The sequence below is a fragment of the Portunus trituberculatus genome, chromosome 27 (assembly GCF_017591435.1).
Source record: "Portunus trituberculatus isolate SZX2019 chromosome 27, ASM1759143v1, whole genome shotgun sequence".
Taxonomy (NCBI): Eukaryota; Metazoa; Arthropoda; class Malacostraca; order Decapoda; family Portunidae; genus Portunus; species Portunus trituberculatus.
This window is the reverse complement of record NC_059281.1, coordinates 772700-789621: the sequence shown is the minus strand read 5'-3', so window position 1 is coordinate 789621 and position 16922 is coordinate 772700. Positions and strand designations below refer to the sequence as shown.

The following is a 16922-nucleotide window of genomic DNA, read 5'->3' as shown; positions in this document are numbered from 1 at the left end:
CCATTAACGTTAATGTAGCATCATCGCTAATATATATATATATATATATATATATATATATATATATATATATATATATATATATATATATATATATATATATATATATATCACTAATAAATATAAATATATATATATATATATATATATATATATATATATATATATATATATATATATATATATATATATATATATATATATATATATGAGGATGCAAATGGTAGACATTCATCTCACCTGCTGCGTGATAATGATTCTTCCCCGTTCTTGAAATTGACTTATTTCTTCCTCAGTGAAGTCTTCTGGGAAGTCAGTCAAAGCTTCCCACAGAGGAGACTCTTCAGCAACTTCCACCACATACCTTCCTAAACTTTGCGATACTCCTTTCTGAGGAAATATTATTTGAAGACTTACAAGAAAAAAAAAAGGTATATGAGAAGAAGAAAATTGAAGGATAGTAACAAAATACACCTACTTTCCACATACATTTTCCAAAATTATGTTCACTTTTGTTGTTAGTGTTACGTTCACCGGTTAAACTGGTAAGATTGGCATCGGGGAGCCGGTGAACAATAACAATAAAAAAAAAAAACACTGCAAGTTCAACTGGTGAGGAAAAGCAAAAGGGGTTCACTTTAAAAAGCTATTTTAATAACCCATAATGAAATTGACACATATATAACAAGAAACATGAAACACAGATATAAAACATGAAACACAGGAAAATGACATACACATATACATATAACACAGTAATAAATACAACAATAAATGCCAACTTAATACCTAACAATAATCCTAATCCTATATGGAGGCAATATGGAAAGCACGGACGAGGGGAAGTGATACTTATGCGGTGTCGCAGTGGTGAAATGCTGGGTGATGGTTGATCCCACGGTAGACCCAAGAGGCGTTGTGTTCACTGGTTGAGGCTTGGATCTCAACTTGCATTCCAGAAAGCTAAGAGCTGGCTCAATACTTCCGGTTGAGTCGAAAGGGGCCGCGTGAATCCAACTTTGGGACAGTAGCGGGGCTTCATGAAACGGTGACGTGGAGGGTTCATGAAACGGTGGCATGGAAGGTTCACGAGACGATGACGTGGAAGGGGAGGCGGAGAGGTGGCGAACGAGGTAACAAGCGGAGGAGGTGATGGTAGTAATGTATGTTACGGGCGGGCCGTAACATTAGACCCTAATGAACACGTCATCCCGCCTATCACCAGCCTTCCGTCAGTCTGTTAACATGGATATATCTGACCAGCATATTGATACTATGGTTAGCAATGCAACATATCCTGCATTATATGCTGCCGGACGATGTATACAGTTTTCACAATAAAGTATGATTATGGTGGAAGCGAATTGCTAACAAACACTTCGTCTATATAATAGATAATATAGACATTTCATCTAGCAATCCAGTCAAGTAAATTTCATAGCCTACGAAAGGTCATTGGCACAAGAAAGAAAGTCTATCGTCATGCTAAATGCTTATCCACACCTGTAAATGTTATCCATAAACCCTTTTCAAAGATTTTGCAAACTTTTTTCATATTGTGTGGCAAAACTATTTCCAAACAATCTTTCGTGTGTATTACTTCCCTATATAGAATAACGAACAGTGTGTGTGTGGGGATGGGAGGGTGTAAGGGGGCTCTTGTGCCCAAAATACCTGGAGAGCTATGCTAAAGGGCGTTTCAATTCCCGATCTTCCCTTTTTTGGGGGGAAGAGAGAACTTCCCATGCAAGAGAGGTCTACTAGGGAAGGGCCAGGCTAAATGGTTCCCATGGGATATGCTGCCTGCACGGGTCAAAGGTGCCACCCGCCAGCGGGACTGCTTTCATGGCTATTCTGTGTTGAATGGTTGGGTGTCTGGACCGAAGAGATGGGAGAATGGGGTTTTAGCACCGTCATGGGCAAACATTCAAATTCATGTGAACTGCTTTTTAATACGAGTAGTTTCGTCGGAGATGAGGTGCCCGTAAACAGCGGCCAGCGATCCGTCTGTTCGTCTGTCCGGTAGGCAGTAGCTCTTGGTTTCTGGTTCCATTTAAATTAAATATATATAAGCATCTCAATTTTTTTCTCCTTGTGAAGTGTCTGACCAGGTCTTCAAGGATGACTCTTCTGCTGTTATGGTTAAGTCGGACACTACTAGTGATGGGAGACTAAATGTCTTCCTCTATCGTGACCACCCGGATTACCTTACATACTGCGTTATTCACGATCCTATAAAGCCTTTTGGTGATATCGTCCATATACATCTAATTTATGAGAAAGACTCATCTTCCAATAGATGCTGGGTGATGTTTGCCACCACTGTAACAGCGAGATCAGCCCTCAAGGCCACGGGATCATTCCGCATACCTTGTTTCAATGCTGAGATCCTCTCCTCTCAGAATATAGCTGAATTTGACAGGGATTACATTCCTAACATCTTGACACGCACATCAGAAGAAGCTACTCTGGATGCTTGCCAAGCTCTTACTTCATGATGGTTTGTTGCTTACCACCGCAATGGCTAGGGTAATGTCATCTGCACTTTCCGATACCTTCAAACGGAAATAAGTAGTATACCCACTGAAAATATAAAGAAATATGGCAAGGGTCTCCTTATCAAACCAAGGGACTGCACACAGGCCTAAATATCCCTACGTTTACAATGTCCAGACGGTTCCATGTTTGATTCAATCCAACCTCACCGTACATTTAACTACAGCAGGGCGAATTGTTATTAAAAAATATTTGGGTGAGTTTAGTGAGGCCTAATTTCCGCCGTGGTGCAGTGGGACCGCGCGCGCTTTGTGGGCCGCAGGGTTATCAAGCGCACGGGTTCGAATCCTGTCCACGGTCCGAGGTTAGGAAGGGCATCCACTCGGGGTAACGGTTCCCAAATGCTAAAACCAAAGTCCTCCTGAGTCCTCTGTCAGGAGGCACCGTTCTAGCCCTAATGTAATAGGGGAACCGGACGTAAACTGAAAAAAAAAAAAAAAAAACTGAGGCCTAATTTCATGCCATGTGCCTTCCTGCAGTAAAAAAGATTTAGAAGATGAGGGGAAAGGACAATATGATTGTCCTAACCTTTGGTTCCACTTATTTTTACTACATCCATATTGGACCACTCTGTCTCCGCGTCAAGAAATTCATTGATTTACCTCTTCAGTGTTTAGGATGTTATGAGTTAGCAACAGCAAGAAACACTGCGCTAACCCTCACTGTTGTGGCTGTTGCTCTGCCTTGGACGCCCACGTAAGCATATACTGTCGTAGACCATAGGTTTCCGTACCTTTACCCTTTAAATTTACAGTCTTTTAGTTGCAGAGTGAATAATGCTATTTTATCCTGATGGCGCCAGTGCCATTATATCTGTCTCTAAAGTTGAAGCCTTATCTTAAACCTTCGCTAGCAACTCAAACTTGAATTATTCTGAGTTTGTTCCTCCCTCTCCTCCTCCTTCTGACTCTCTGACATAAACCCTCGAAAGGCTTATGGACCTGATGGGGTCGCTCCTATTGTTCTCAAAAACTGTGCCTTAATTAACCTTACTAGGACAAACTCTTTATCCTTCTTGCTGGATGTTTGCATACATTCAGTCTGTTGCTAAAGAGGGTGACCGTTCTCACCCCCTCAATCTACCGTCCTTTAGCTTTTATCTCTTGTCTTCAGTTTTTCTTTTAATTTACCCCCAATAGGAATATTCTCAAACACCGGCCACTTCACAATCTTCTGTCTGATCGGTAGAATGACTTTCGTTATGGCCACTATACTGGTGGTCTTTATCCTTTTTTTTTTTTGTTTTGTTATTTTTGAGAGAGAGAGAGAGAGAGAGAGAGAGAGAGAGAGAGAGAGAGAGAGAGAGAGAGAGAGAGAGAGAGAGAGAGAGAGAGAGAGAGAGAGAGAGAGAGAGAGAGAGAGAGAGAGAGAGAGAGAGAGAGAGAGAAAAATGAAGGTGGGGAATCCACAGCAGCCACCGCCTCAGCTGGTCCAGCAATGTGAGAAGACTGTCACCATGGTGGAGGTGACGCATCAGCAGGTGAAGCGATTATTGCGGGGGCTGGACACACAGAAAGCTACCGGCCCTGATGACATCAGCCCGCACCTGCTGAAGCGATGCTCCCAGGAACTGGCTGCCCCTCTCACCCAAGTCTGGCCTTCAGTGTGGAAGGAGGCTCGAGTAGTTCCCGTACACAAAAAAAGCTCCAGGACGGACCCAAAAAACTACAGACCCATATCCCTGTTGTCAGTGGTGGGTAAAGTGTTTGAGAGGGTCGTGGCAGAGGTGGTGTGTAGCCATCTCAAGGACAATGCCCTCCTCTCAGACCAACAGTTTGGGTTCAGACCTGGAAGGTCAACCTCCGACCTAATGATGCTTCTCACCAGGCAGTGGCAGGACGCCCTCGACGACGGCAAGGACACTATAGTGGTTGCTTTGGACATAGCTGGAGCTTTTGATAAAGTATGGCACAACGGATTACTGGAAAAGCTTCGTGCTAAAGGCATCCAGGGTGGCTTGCTACGACTCCTGGGAAATTACCTGCAGGACAGAAGCCTCAAGGTGGTTGTCAACGGGCAAACATCTGAGTCCCTGCCTGTGGAGGCATCAGTGCCACAGGGTTCAATTCTTGGCCCACTCCTGTGGAATATCTACGTGGATGATCTTCTCCAGCTACTGCCAGGAGTCAAGGCCTATGCTGATGACTGCACCCTCTCCTATACCTATCCACGCCAGGACAGTGGGCGGGCTGCTGAGGCCATCAATCAGCAGCTACGAGTGATAGAGGAGTGGGGTGCTCGCTGGCAAGTGACATTCGCGCCGGAGAAGACACAGGCAATGGTTGTCTCTCGGTCCCCAGCCGCCATGGCAGCAATGGCAGGAAAGTTGTCTTTTGGCGCTGCTGCTCTCCCACTCCAAGATGACGTCAAGATACTTGGAGTGGAGGTGGATCGAGGGCTGAGGTTTGACAGCCATGTCAAATCCATTGCCAAGAAAGCCTCTCACAGGATCTCCGCTCTCAGAAGGATCGCCAGTTTCCTCGACAGGAAGGGAGACTGCTGCTGTACAAGGCACAGGTGCGGCCCCACCTTGAGTACGCAGCTCTCTCCTGGATGTCCTGTGCCGCCACACACAGAAGGAGACTGGACAGCATCCAACGCCGCGCCATACGGCTAGTAGATGCTGCAATACCACCTCACCCAGAGCCTGAGCGTCCTCTTGATTCACTGGAACACCGCAGAGATGTGGCGGCAATCGTAGTGTTCCATAAGGCACAGGTGCAAAGAGTGCCACATCTGGCAGGGCTGCGTCATCCTCTGAGAGTCACCGCACGGAGCACGAGAACGGTGCTCAATGGTGGTGACGCCGTAGAGGTGCCGCGATCCCACGGGTGTCAGCATCAACGCACCTTCGCAGGACGCGTCTCCAGGATGTGGAACTTGTTCACGGCCGCGGTGCCTCACGTCCAGGAGATGAACACACACAGTGTCAAACTGATGGCACATAAGTGGAGACAGACACTGCCAACTCCTCTGACACTCTTTGTGACGTGACACTCAGTGTAGTGCAGTGCGTGAATAGTGCTAGTGAAGTGAAAAGAACAGTGCTCCATTTACATGCTGACCATCTTGTATATTATCTATTTTTAAGTCTTGTAAATATTGTAGAGAAATAGATTGTAGTACCCTTAGAATAGGTAGCACACGACAGTGCGCCTTTGGGTACATGTTCTTCTGTATAAATTATGTTTAAATAAAAAAAAAAAAAGAGAGAGAGAGAGAGAGAGAGAGAGAGAGATTTCGGTGAAACTTTTGCCGTTGCATTAAGCACATCAAATGCTTTTCAGAGAGTCAGGCACAAAGCTTTGATTTCAAAACTGCCCTTCTGTGGTTTCTATCCTGCTATGTACAACATTATATTAAGTTTCCTTCCCGACAGTTATATTGCAGCTGTGGTAGACGGTTCTTCTTCTAAATCTATTAACAGTTCTTCAGGGTTATGTACTGCCACCCACTCTCTTTCTGTTATTCATTAATGATCTTAACCAAACTTCTTGTCTTATCCACTGCTACGCTGATGATACTGCCTTTCCACATCTTTTTAGAAGACCGACATTTCAGGAAGTTAACAGATCACGCAGTGACGCCATAGCACGCTTGGTTTCTGATCTTCCTAAGATTTCTGATTGGGGCAGAGAAAACTTAGTAGTGTTCAATACCTCAAAATCTCAATTCTTCTATCTATCAGATTGGCAACAACTATCTCATCTTTTTTCAGTGATACTCAGCTGCCACCCCCTATCTTCAACACTTAATATTCTCCGTCTGTCTTTCTTCATAATCTAAACTGGAGATTTCACGTCTCATATCTTCTATAAATTTAGACGACTCCGCCGGTTCTTATCACCTTCCAACTGTAACTCATTACAAATATCTTATCCGTTCTTGTATGGAGTACTCATTCTATGTTTGTGGGTTTCCACCCACACAGTTTTATTAGATAGGGTGGAATCAAAAACTTTTCGTTGCATCAATTCCCTGTATCTGACTAACTGTCTTCACCCTCTTTCTAACTGCCGGTGTCGCAGTAAAAAAATGACCCGGAAGTGTCTTGCTCATCTGCGCATGCGTGGGTGGTCTATGCACATGCGGCTCGAGTCGAGTCAGCGTCGCTTCTCGTCTCCCTTCGTGTCTTTCACATTTTTTGTTACGCTTTTGCCAATTCCATGGGCATTAAATCAAGAGTTTGCAGAGATTGGGAGGGGGTTTGACCATCTCTCGACTCTACAAAGAACTCAAAATTTTTATTTCTCCATTTCTCTACTCCTTTGAAACACACCATATCTCCTAAAAATCCTCGTTGATTCCACTAAGTGACAACTGTTCGATCAGGGGGAATCATCATGCTTGAAATGGAAATATTTATTTATTCGTGATATTAATGACCTGTTTACATGCCAATCATTTGAATTTTTAATAAACATTTTATTTGACTGTATATACGACGAAAGAATTTGGAAAATACATGTATTTATCCCTATACATGATGGTGCAGTATGACATGTTGCTCACGCATGCGCAGTATGCTTAGTAAATCTTGTCCTGACTCTTCGTGCGTCTGGCAGTGCATAGGCCACCCACGCATGCGCAGATGAGGAAGACACTTCCGGGACATTTTTTACTGCAACACCGGCCTTGTTCTGCAGGTGGACTTGCTCTGGACCGCCTATTGATTTATTCTCTGGTCCTGATAATTTTTTTGCTGGCTTTCTTCTCTATGTGTTTTGCAATTATCAAAACCACAAACGCTGCTGGAAACAACAAATTTACCTATCTAACACTAAGAAGCGATGTCTTCCTATCTCTATTTAAATACGTAACTATTTCGGAGGAGACGTTGCTTCCAGGATAGTTATGACTCATATGAGGCAGTTCTGCCATTCCCCTACTTTTATAATATCACCTTCCTCTCCAAGATAGTATGCGCCTTTACCACAGATGTCGCCTCACCGCTGTTGCAGTGTTAGTAGACACATACGATACATTGTAGCCAAGTCTGTTTCGATGTCGTTTCTCTGTCAGCGCAGTCCAGACAATGTTTACAAAAAAATTACAAGTCACATGATATTCGTCTTGATAGTAACACGATATTCTTCTTACGGTCTATATTGTGCTGATACTCGAGCAAAAGTTGTCGAACGTGTAGATAAAAATAATGTCTGTTCACTGTTACAAAGACTCGTTAGACTATCGACAACTGTGTCGACCACAATCGTTAGAGTGTCACCGCAATTCAGCAACTTTCAATGGAATTTGGATAAAGTTTAGAAAATAGTTTGCGATACCTTTGCTTGAAATTTAGACCAATTTCTCCTAAGTGTCACTAAGGCTTGGCATGTAAAAGAATGATGGCGTTCAGTTCACATAATTCGTTTGACGATCGATTAGTGTGACACCCGTTTATGTTTATTAAGCCAGTAAACAAATACGAATATTATTACTTCAAGAATATGATGTTTTTATTCAACATATTAATCATTATAAAGAATACCATCTGAATGAAAACATGCTGCAGAAGCGGAACAATATCAACTCTTCTTCTTAAAGAATATCAACAGATTATTAAAAAAAAAAAAAAATGATATTGGGAGAAGCTTGGAAATCTTTTCTAAAGTGAATATATATATTTTTTTTCATGCATAACAAATATGGTATAAAATATACGAATAAGTCCAAGTGAATATAAAGTTTCAAGCTGGCAGAAGTAGTGGGAGTAGTGTTAATAGCAATAGTAATAGTAGAAGAATTATTAGTTTTTATATATCTATCTAATTACTCGTACACTATACTCACCATTGAAATGGCATGATTTACAATTCCTTGACGGACACCCTCCTCCATCAGTATTTGGATTTGGCTTAGCTGCTGAGGTAGTTTGCTGTATCGAGACAACAATTTTTCATAGTCTTCAGTTGTTTCAAATACCATCCACGAGATCAGACGCTTGAGGTCCACATGAACACCCTCACTGAATGTCAGTGGTGCTAAAAACCTAAAAATTAAGAAAAACCAAGATCAATAACTTCATTCACAAAAGAATGAAATAATTCACAATATTAAATCATCATATGGAATATATAAATATATATATATATATATATATATATATATATATATATATATATATATATATATATATATATATATATATATATATATATATATATATATATACAGTAAAGTGTTTGGTAGAACAAAATGAAATATATCTGGAAGTAATTAGTAGAGTTCTAAAATTGACATGTGTAAAAAAATAAATAAAGTAAAAATTAAAACCTTCAATATTACCCTTTGTACGGAAAACCATTAATAAATGTGAGCAATTCAGATTCAATGATCTTCAAATTGAGTTCATCTTCGTGGCTGGAGGCGTTCATTTTCAGGTCCACAGCACGATCGAAGAATATCTGACATTTGTCAAATCGATTCTGGTACGCCAATAGAGACATGTCATCAAGTTGGTCATCGTAGTCGTGAATACCGACCTGGCGAAAATACTGAAGATGAACTGGAGAAAATGTGAAGTTAGTAGAAAAGAAGAGCTATAGTCAACTCCAGTAGCAAAATCAAAGGAAAATTAGAAAGGATATTCTCATAAATCCAAAATAAACAAGAATCAGATCAACATGTCAGAGAAAAATAAAGTGATATTAAACAGTCAAGTAAATGTAGTGAGTGCAATACATGTTGTTTTTGTTTTTGTTTTTGTGTGGCCTGCCTTAATATATCCTGTGTGTGTGTGTGTGTGTGTGTGTGTGTGTGTGTGTGTGTGTGTGTGTGTGTGTGTGTGTGTGTGTGTATGTGTGTGTGTGTGTTGGGTGAAGAAAAGCCGCAGTAAATTCATTTCACCTTTTCTTGTGACGTTTCGGGACACATACAATCTCATTCTCAAACACACTGCAACACACGTAAGACTTTTTTCCTTCTAAGAGGGAGAAACTGGCCAAATGCAAAAAAAAAATAAAAATAAAAATAAATAAATAAATAAATAAATAGAAAAAAAAACGCCCATTTAATTGACAGTTCTCTTACAGGTCAAATAGAGTTAGCCGAAAAAAAGGTCTAGTAACAAGAATGTCTTGCAACAACTGTCTTGCAAAAAAGTCAAGTAGTAAGAAATATAAATACAGAAGCAGTTAGGGAGTTTCAGAGTTTACTAGATAGAGGTATGAATGATAGAGAAAAATTGCATTAGAAAGCTACACAGAATAGGGGTGAGAAGAAGAATAAAAACTTTGTGTAGCGTGGCCACAAGAGGACGGAGGCGTGCAGTTAGCAACATTAAAAGAGCAATCAACATGAAAATACCGCTAAAAGATAGCAAGAGATGCAAAATTCCGTCAGTGAAAAAGAGGCTGAAGACATTCAGTCAGGAATTGATGAGACGAAAAACATTTGATTTTATCCTATCTATCTACTAAAACTGTTTTTTTTTCTATTTTTTTCGTGGAATCCCCCATACATAAGAAGAGTACTCCATACAAGGATGGATAAGATCCTTGTACAGAGCTAGCAGTTGGAGGGCGATAATAAAACTGGCAAAGATGCCTTAGAACGTTTAACTTTATAGAAACTGATTTAACAAAATGTAAGATATAAAATTTTCGGTTTAAATTATGAGTAAAGGACAGACCGAAGATATTCAGTGTAGAAGCGGGAGGACAGTTGAGTGACATTGAAGAAGATGGAATAGTTGTTGTCTGGAAGGTTGTCAAGTTGATAGATGGAGGAATTGAGTTTTTGAGGCATTGAACACTACTCTGTCCGAATCAGTAATCTTAGAATGATTATAAAGCAGGCGTGTTATGGTGTCACTGCATGATCTGTTAACTTCCTGAAATGTCGGTCTTCTCTAAAGAGATGTGAAAAAATGGTATCGGTATCATCAGCGTTAAAATGGAAAGGGCAAGATGTTTGTTTAAGATTATTAATGAATAATAGAAATACAGTGGGAAAGTAATGCCTTCCCACTGAGAACACTGTGACACGAGAGCCCCTGGATGCAAAACTTGCTCTTATGAACCCTAGCTAGTATTCTAACAAACCAACCTAATTGATATGTATATAAAAAAGTTGAAAATTTAAATCTATATCACCAATCACTTTTAGAAGAGAAGAAAAAAAACATAATAGAAACTAATGGAAACTTGTAAAAAACAATAGTTAGAAAAATAAAAACACAAGAATAAAACAAGGAAACAAAGAGATGTGACGTGTAAAACTGTCATTCCATGGTCTTACACGTCACACTTCTTTTTTCTTTGTTTTAGACTCCTTTGTTTTTCATTTTTTTCTAAACTGTTGTTCGTTACAATTTTATATTTAGTTTTATATTAAGTATTTCTTCTCTCTTGAGAATGATAAGTTGTCCGACCTCGAACATTTCAGAAGGGGATCTCCGAGGCTGGATTTTCAGTCGCCTTCCTTTTTTTTAAGTGTGTGTGTGTGTGTGTGTGTGTGTGTGTGTGTGTGTGTGTGTGTGTGTGTGTGTGTGTGTGTGTGTGTGCGCGCGCGCGTTAAGTGCATGTAGTTTTGCGTGAAGGAGGAGAGTTGTCTATAGAGGCCAGGCTGTGACTGCCCTCTTGAGTTATGAGACACAAAGAGAAAATTCAGCAAGATCACAACTAGCGCCAAAGAAAGTTCACAGTACCCCCTGAACTGATCCGGACCAGAACTGGTCCTGTGCAGCGTAAAATCGTGCGTCTTGAAAAATCGTGTACCACCCCTACTGCACATTCGTAGACCAGTGTTGTAACTCCTAGGTTTTTTTTCACCTAGATCTATTTTTTTTTTTTTTTCTTTTTTGCAGTGATCTAGGCTTGTGGGTGTTTTTTTTTTTTAGAAGTCCATATTTTTTTTTTTCTGTTAAGGTAATTATTTATGCAATTTTCTATTCGATGCAGTCGTAATATTTTGAAATATTGGTACAGTGACGAACAGAGTGACACGTTTTAAACGCGTCCGCTGCTCCCTGCCTTGCCGTACTGCAGACGAGGGAGCAGTGGACGCGTCTAAACGTGTCACGTACGAATACGACTCCTACGTAATACGTATCGCGAGTCTCAGACCTCAGTAATTGCTTCCACTTTCTGCTGGTGTTAGTACAAATGGAGCTCTTTCAATTTTAACCATGAGTGGTGGCGAGGATCAACCTGGTTGCAAGAGTACATACCATTCACCACCAAGTAAAAAAAACAAAAATGTGGTATAAGCAAGCTTTTAAATAGGAGTGGCTATAGTCTGACCGGGCTTAATTTACGGCTATGGGGGGCGAGGGGAACTCTACAGTACTGCCACGTTTCCCAAAAATGCGATGTGAAATAGAAGTTATTGGTGTACAAGGCATCGCAAATACCATCAATTCAGATGTATAAAATTTCGACTTGTATATATAAATGGCTGAATCAACAGTAACCATCATATGCATAAAAAACTATATGGTACCTTACAAACATGGCATACATATTCAACAGTGTTGCTGATATCAACTGTAGTAACTTATAATGGTACTTAGCGTATGTTTAGGATGTGTAATAATATCAGCGTTATAGATATAAGTTAATGAGCATGGTAAAAAGAAATAATCTATTATCCAAAGTAAAAACAAAATAGTAAAAGTCTTGAGTGGCGGCAATACTGATGAACCCAGCCTTGCCAGGCCGAATAGCCTCACCTTGTAGTACCAGATGTTGCTATAATTATAAGATAAAATGCTCACATTTACTGGCTTTTACAGTAATTTCAAGGGTGAGGCATAATCGCATTCATAATTCGTAAGCCAAGCTAATGTGTAGTTTCTATTTTTACAAAATAGTAGGTATATGCCAATACCTAAGTGAAAAAAAAGAGCATTTTTCACTTGTGAGCGGCAACTCTTCCACACCCAGCTGGTGGCCTTGACACATTGTGGTGGCGACGTGACTGACCTCGTGCCACTCACTTATATATATATATATATATATATATATATATATATATATATATATATATATATATATATATATATATATATATATATATATATATATATATATATATACAATTATAAATGACTCTCTCTGCTTACCTTTGATTCTTTAGTAGAGAGAGAGAGAGAGAGAGAGAGAGAGAGAGAGAGAGAGAGAGAGAGAGAGAGAGAGAGTTTAGGTATTATAAAAGTTGATGACGCAACTACTGAAAGTCTACAAAGCTGTGAAAATGATACCGGTCTCCAATATAATTGGGTTTGCAAGTGACAACTGTTCTAAAATATTAGGCTCAAAAAGTGGCTTCCAAGCCTACCTGAAAGGTGATGTCCCCTTAGTTTTTGTACTGGTATGCATTTGTCATTCTTTTGCTTTATGTGCCAGCCATGCTTGGTCCACCCTGCCTTTATTTTTGGAACAGTTCCTGAGAAACATTTGCTGTTAGTTTTCACGTAGCAGCAAGCGAACACACCATTTCCAAGTATTTCAAGACATTATCCAGAGTCCGCAACACAGAATGCTTAAACAGACAGATGGCTATCTAGAGGAAAAGTAATTTCCCGCATCCTGGAGCAGTGGGATGCTCTACTTTTATTCTTCCAAGAGGAAATGAAAACAGATGCAGTGAAGCTTGATGGTGCAGGTGAAATATACAAAGTGATTGTTAATCGTGGAACAAAACATGCTGCTTTTCCTCAACTACGTACTAGGTAAAGTTGACAGGATGAACAGTCCGAAAAGTATAGACTTGCAACACTTCATGCATCCATTGCTGGAGAGTATAGAAGCATTCTTGGCATGTTTATCAAAGAGGATGTTTTGTTCACAGAAAAGATGTCCAACATCAATTCCCAAGACACCACACTATACAACAGTCTAGAGAAACTCAACCTTGGTGGTCGATGTAACGTTCTGCTTATTAAGGAGCCACTACATGACTGATGCAGATAAATGATTCCTCATAGACTGACGAAACCTCCTAGTAGAACTATGTCTACAAATGAAGAAACGCTACCTTTTTGAAGAGGACTGCGTTATTGTTCTGATGAAAAACATTGACCCTAAAGTTGCTGTATCACCTCACAGAAGTACATACATCACGAGTCTCGCAGTGTACTTTCCAATGGTTGTTAAAGAGGAGGAATTGGATAATTATAGCAAGGAAACTGCAAAACCTCACTCAGACAACTACATCACTATGGAGTGAACTACAAAAAGATAAAAAGATGGAAAAAAAATGAAATTTGGAGTACTATCAAGACTTATGTGTGAACTATTGGCATTGCCATACTCATCGGTTTGTGTAGAAAAGATATTCTCGCAAATTAATATCATAAAAACGAAGTAAAGTAACAGACTTCTGGCAACAACCATCGCCAATAGACTTCTAGCAAAACAAGCTATTGGAAGGTGCAAAATGTTTTGACTGCGAGCCATCAGCAAACCTAATAGATGTGAAAAGTGGCTTTCGGTCTACCGGAAGACGTCTCGAGGATGGACTTCGGTTCTCTACTCTAGCAGCTAAAACCTGACGAACGCACCTTTGTGCGGGAAATACAAGATACACTTTATAAAAAAGAATAATGCACGCCTCACTATCGACTTAAATAGGATATATATATATATATATATATATATATATATATATATATATATATATATATATATATATATATATATATATATATGTTTACACCATAGGTTTAGGAGAAGAACAGTGGCTGTCCACCACAACTTCAATGAAACTAGTCTAAGAGGAAACTTAGGACGAAGTTTTAGGTCGAGTCTTTTTAAGGAATGGAAATTTAGTATTTTCAAATTCAAACATCCTTTATTTACTATATTCTTTCATTAGGGATTCGTCTTTGTATTGATTTTAATATACTTACACCCTTCCTATATTGTGAGGACCATAACTGTGAAACATAATCTGGATGTGGTCTCACCAGTGTTAAATACAATTTTATTATTACTTTGGGATTACTGCTTTTAATACTCCTTAAAACCAATGCTAGTATCCTATTGGACTTGTTTCTAGCCTCAATGTATGGTTTTTTTTTAGACCTAAATCAGACCTTACTATAACTATAAATTTTGAACCTATTAGTCAAAATTAGATCCGATTACTACAGCTGACTACCGCCAATCGCCTGAACACGACTTGATTTAGCTTAATATCTTTTCCTCTATCTCTTCTCACGAAGTTTTGATGTGGTGCCTTATGAAAAGCTTATCAAACTTCTCTCATTTTTTTTTTCATTCTCTCTCTCTCTCTCTCTCTCTCTCTCTCTCTCTCTCTCTCTCTCTCTCTCTCTCTCTCTCTCTCTCTCTCTCTCTCTCTCTCTCTCTCTCTCTCTCTCTCTCTCTCTCTCTCTCTCTCTCTCTCTCTCTCTCTCTCTCTCTCTCTCTCTCTCTCTCTCTCTCTCTCTCTCTCTCTCTCTCTCTCTCTCTCTCTCTCTCTCTCTCTCTCTCTCTCTCTCTCTCTCTCTCTCTCTCTCTCTCTCTCTCTCTCTCTCTCTCTCTCTCTCTCTCTCTCTCTCTCTCTCTCTCTCTCTCTCTCTCTCTCTCTCTCTCTCTCTCTCTCTCTCTCTCTCTCTCTCTCTCTCTCTCTCTCTCTCTCTCTCTCTCTCTCTCTCTCTCTCTCTCTCTCTCTCTCTCTCTCTCTCTCTCTCTCTCTCTCTCTCTCTCTCTCTCTCTCTCTCTCTCTCTCTCTCTCTCTCTCTCTCTCTCTCTCTCTCTCTCTCTCTCTCTCTCTCTCTCTCTCTCTCTCTCTCTCTCTCTCTCTCTCTCTCTCTCTCTCTCTCTCTCTCTCTCTCTCTCTCTCTCTCTCTCTCTCTCTCTCTCTCTCTCTCTCTCTCTCTCTCTCTCTCTCTCTCTCTCTCTCTCTCTCTCTCTCTCTCTCTCTCTCTCTCTCTCTCTCTCTCTCTCTCTCTCTCTCTCTCTCTCTCTCTCTCTCTCTCTCTCTCTCTCTCTCTCTCTCTCTCTCTCTCTCTCTCTCTCTCTCTCTCTCTCTCTCTCTCTCTCTCTCTCTCTCTCTCTCTCTCTCTCTCTCTCTCTCTCTCTCTCTCTCTCTCTCTCTCTCTCTCTCTCTCTCTCTCTCTCTCTCTCTCTCTCTCTCTCTCTCTCTCTCTCTCTCTCTCTCTCTCTCTCTCTCTCTCTCTCTCTCTCTCTCTCTCTCTCTCTCTCTCTCTCTCTCTCTCTCTCTCTCTCTCTCTCTCTCTCTCTCTCTCTCTCTCTCTCTCTCTCTCTCTCTCTCTCTCTCTCTCTCTCTCTCTCTCTCTCTCTCTCTCTCTCTCTCTCTCTCTCTCTCTCTCTCTCTCTCTCTCTCTCTCTCTCTCTCTCTCTCTCTCTCTCTCTCTCTCTCTCTCTCTCTCTCTCTCTCTCTCTCTCTCTCTCTCTCTCTCTCTCTCTCTCTCTCTCTCTCTCTCTCTCTCTCTCTCTCTCTCTCTCTCTCTCTCTCTCTCTCTCTCTCTCTCTCTCTCTCTCTCTCTCTCATATCTTTGACTTTTAATCCTGCTTGTTCTGTGTTTTTTTTTATTGTTCTCCTACTTCTCATTCTTAACATTGTGTGTGTGTGTGTGTGTGTGTGCGTGTGTGTGTGTCACCGTTGCAGTAGTAGTAGTAGTTTGTTGTTGTTGTTGTTGTTGTTATAGTATTATTATTATTATTATTATTATTATTAGTAGTAGTAGTAGTAGTAGTAGTAGTAGTAGTAGTAGTAATAGTAGTAGTAGTAGTAGTAGTGATAGTAGATGTGGTACTAGCAGTAGTAGTAGTAGTAGTAGTAATAGTAGTAGTAGTAGTAGTAGTAGTTGAAAGAGTAATATAATTAGCACATTCACTAGTAATATTACCAACATAAAACAAGATACATATGCATAAAAAATGTCAACTATCCTTAAAGAATTTCTTATTGTTTGTAAGTCTTTTTACTCGAACATGAAAGTGAAATTTTGGTCGGGTACAAAAGCAGTGTCAAACACTCACAAAGGACGCGAACTCGGGCATGTCTTTCATTCGCCAACTGAAGTATTCATCAACCAAGGACTGTATAGCCGGTGAGAGCCTGTTCATCTCACCCGCCATGGCAGACACCATGACAGCACATACTGTTGAGGGAGAAAACTTATCAATGTTATATAAGAACATGAAGGTAAAGAAAGAAATGTAAGAGTGTCTATGAAACGCAAAACATAGAGCTCTTTCTTGTGACTAGCATATAGAACGAACACGCCTTAACTGTAAGTAACTTCCACCCATTAGTGGCGCAGACAAATTTAAATGTATTTCGTGGTCTCCATATAAGGGTACATATCACCACCCATCTTTGGAGTAACCACCTAGAACCTGTGTTAGCATGTCCTTTGTTTTTCCCATACTCCCTTCTGTCTACCGTCACGT

At 40.3% G+C, this 16922-nt stretch overlaps 1 protein-coding gene across 1 annotated transcript in view; it reads right to left on the bottom strand.

Moving 5' to 3' along the window:
• Positions 1-16630, bottom strand: part of LOC123509762 — a gene marked incomplete at both ends in the record, with an annotated part of 40124 nt that extends 23494 nt beyond the window's left edge. Inside the window, 4 exon segments of the mRNA XM_045264283.1 lie at positions 241-390; positions 8350-8548; positions 8845-9041; positions 16509-16630. Of these exon segments, the coding sequence (XP_045120218.1) occupies positions 241-390; positions 8350-8548; positions 8845-9041; positions 16509-16630 (668 nt within the window).
• Positions 16631-16922: the final 292 nt, after the last annotated feature.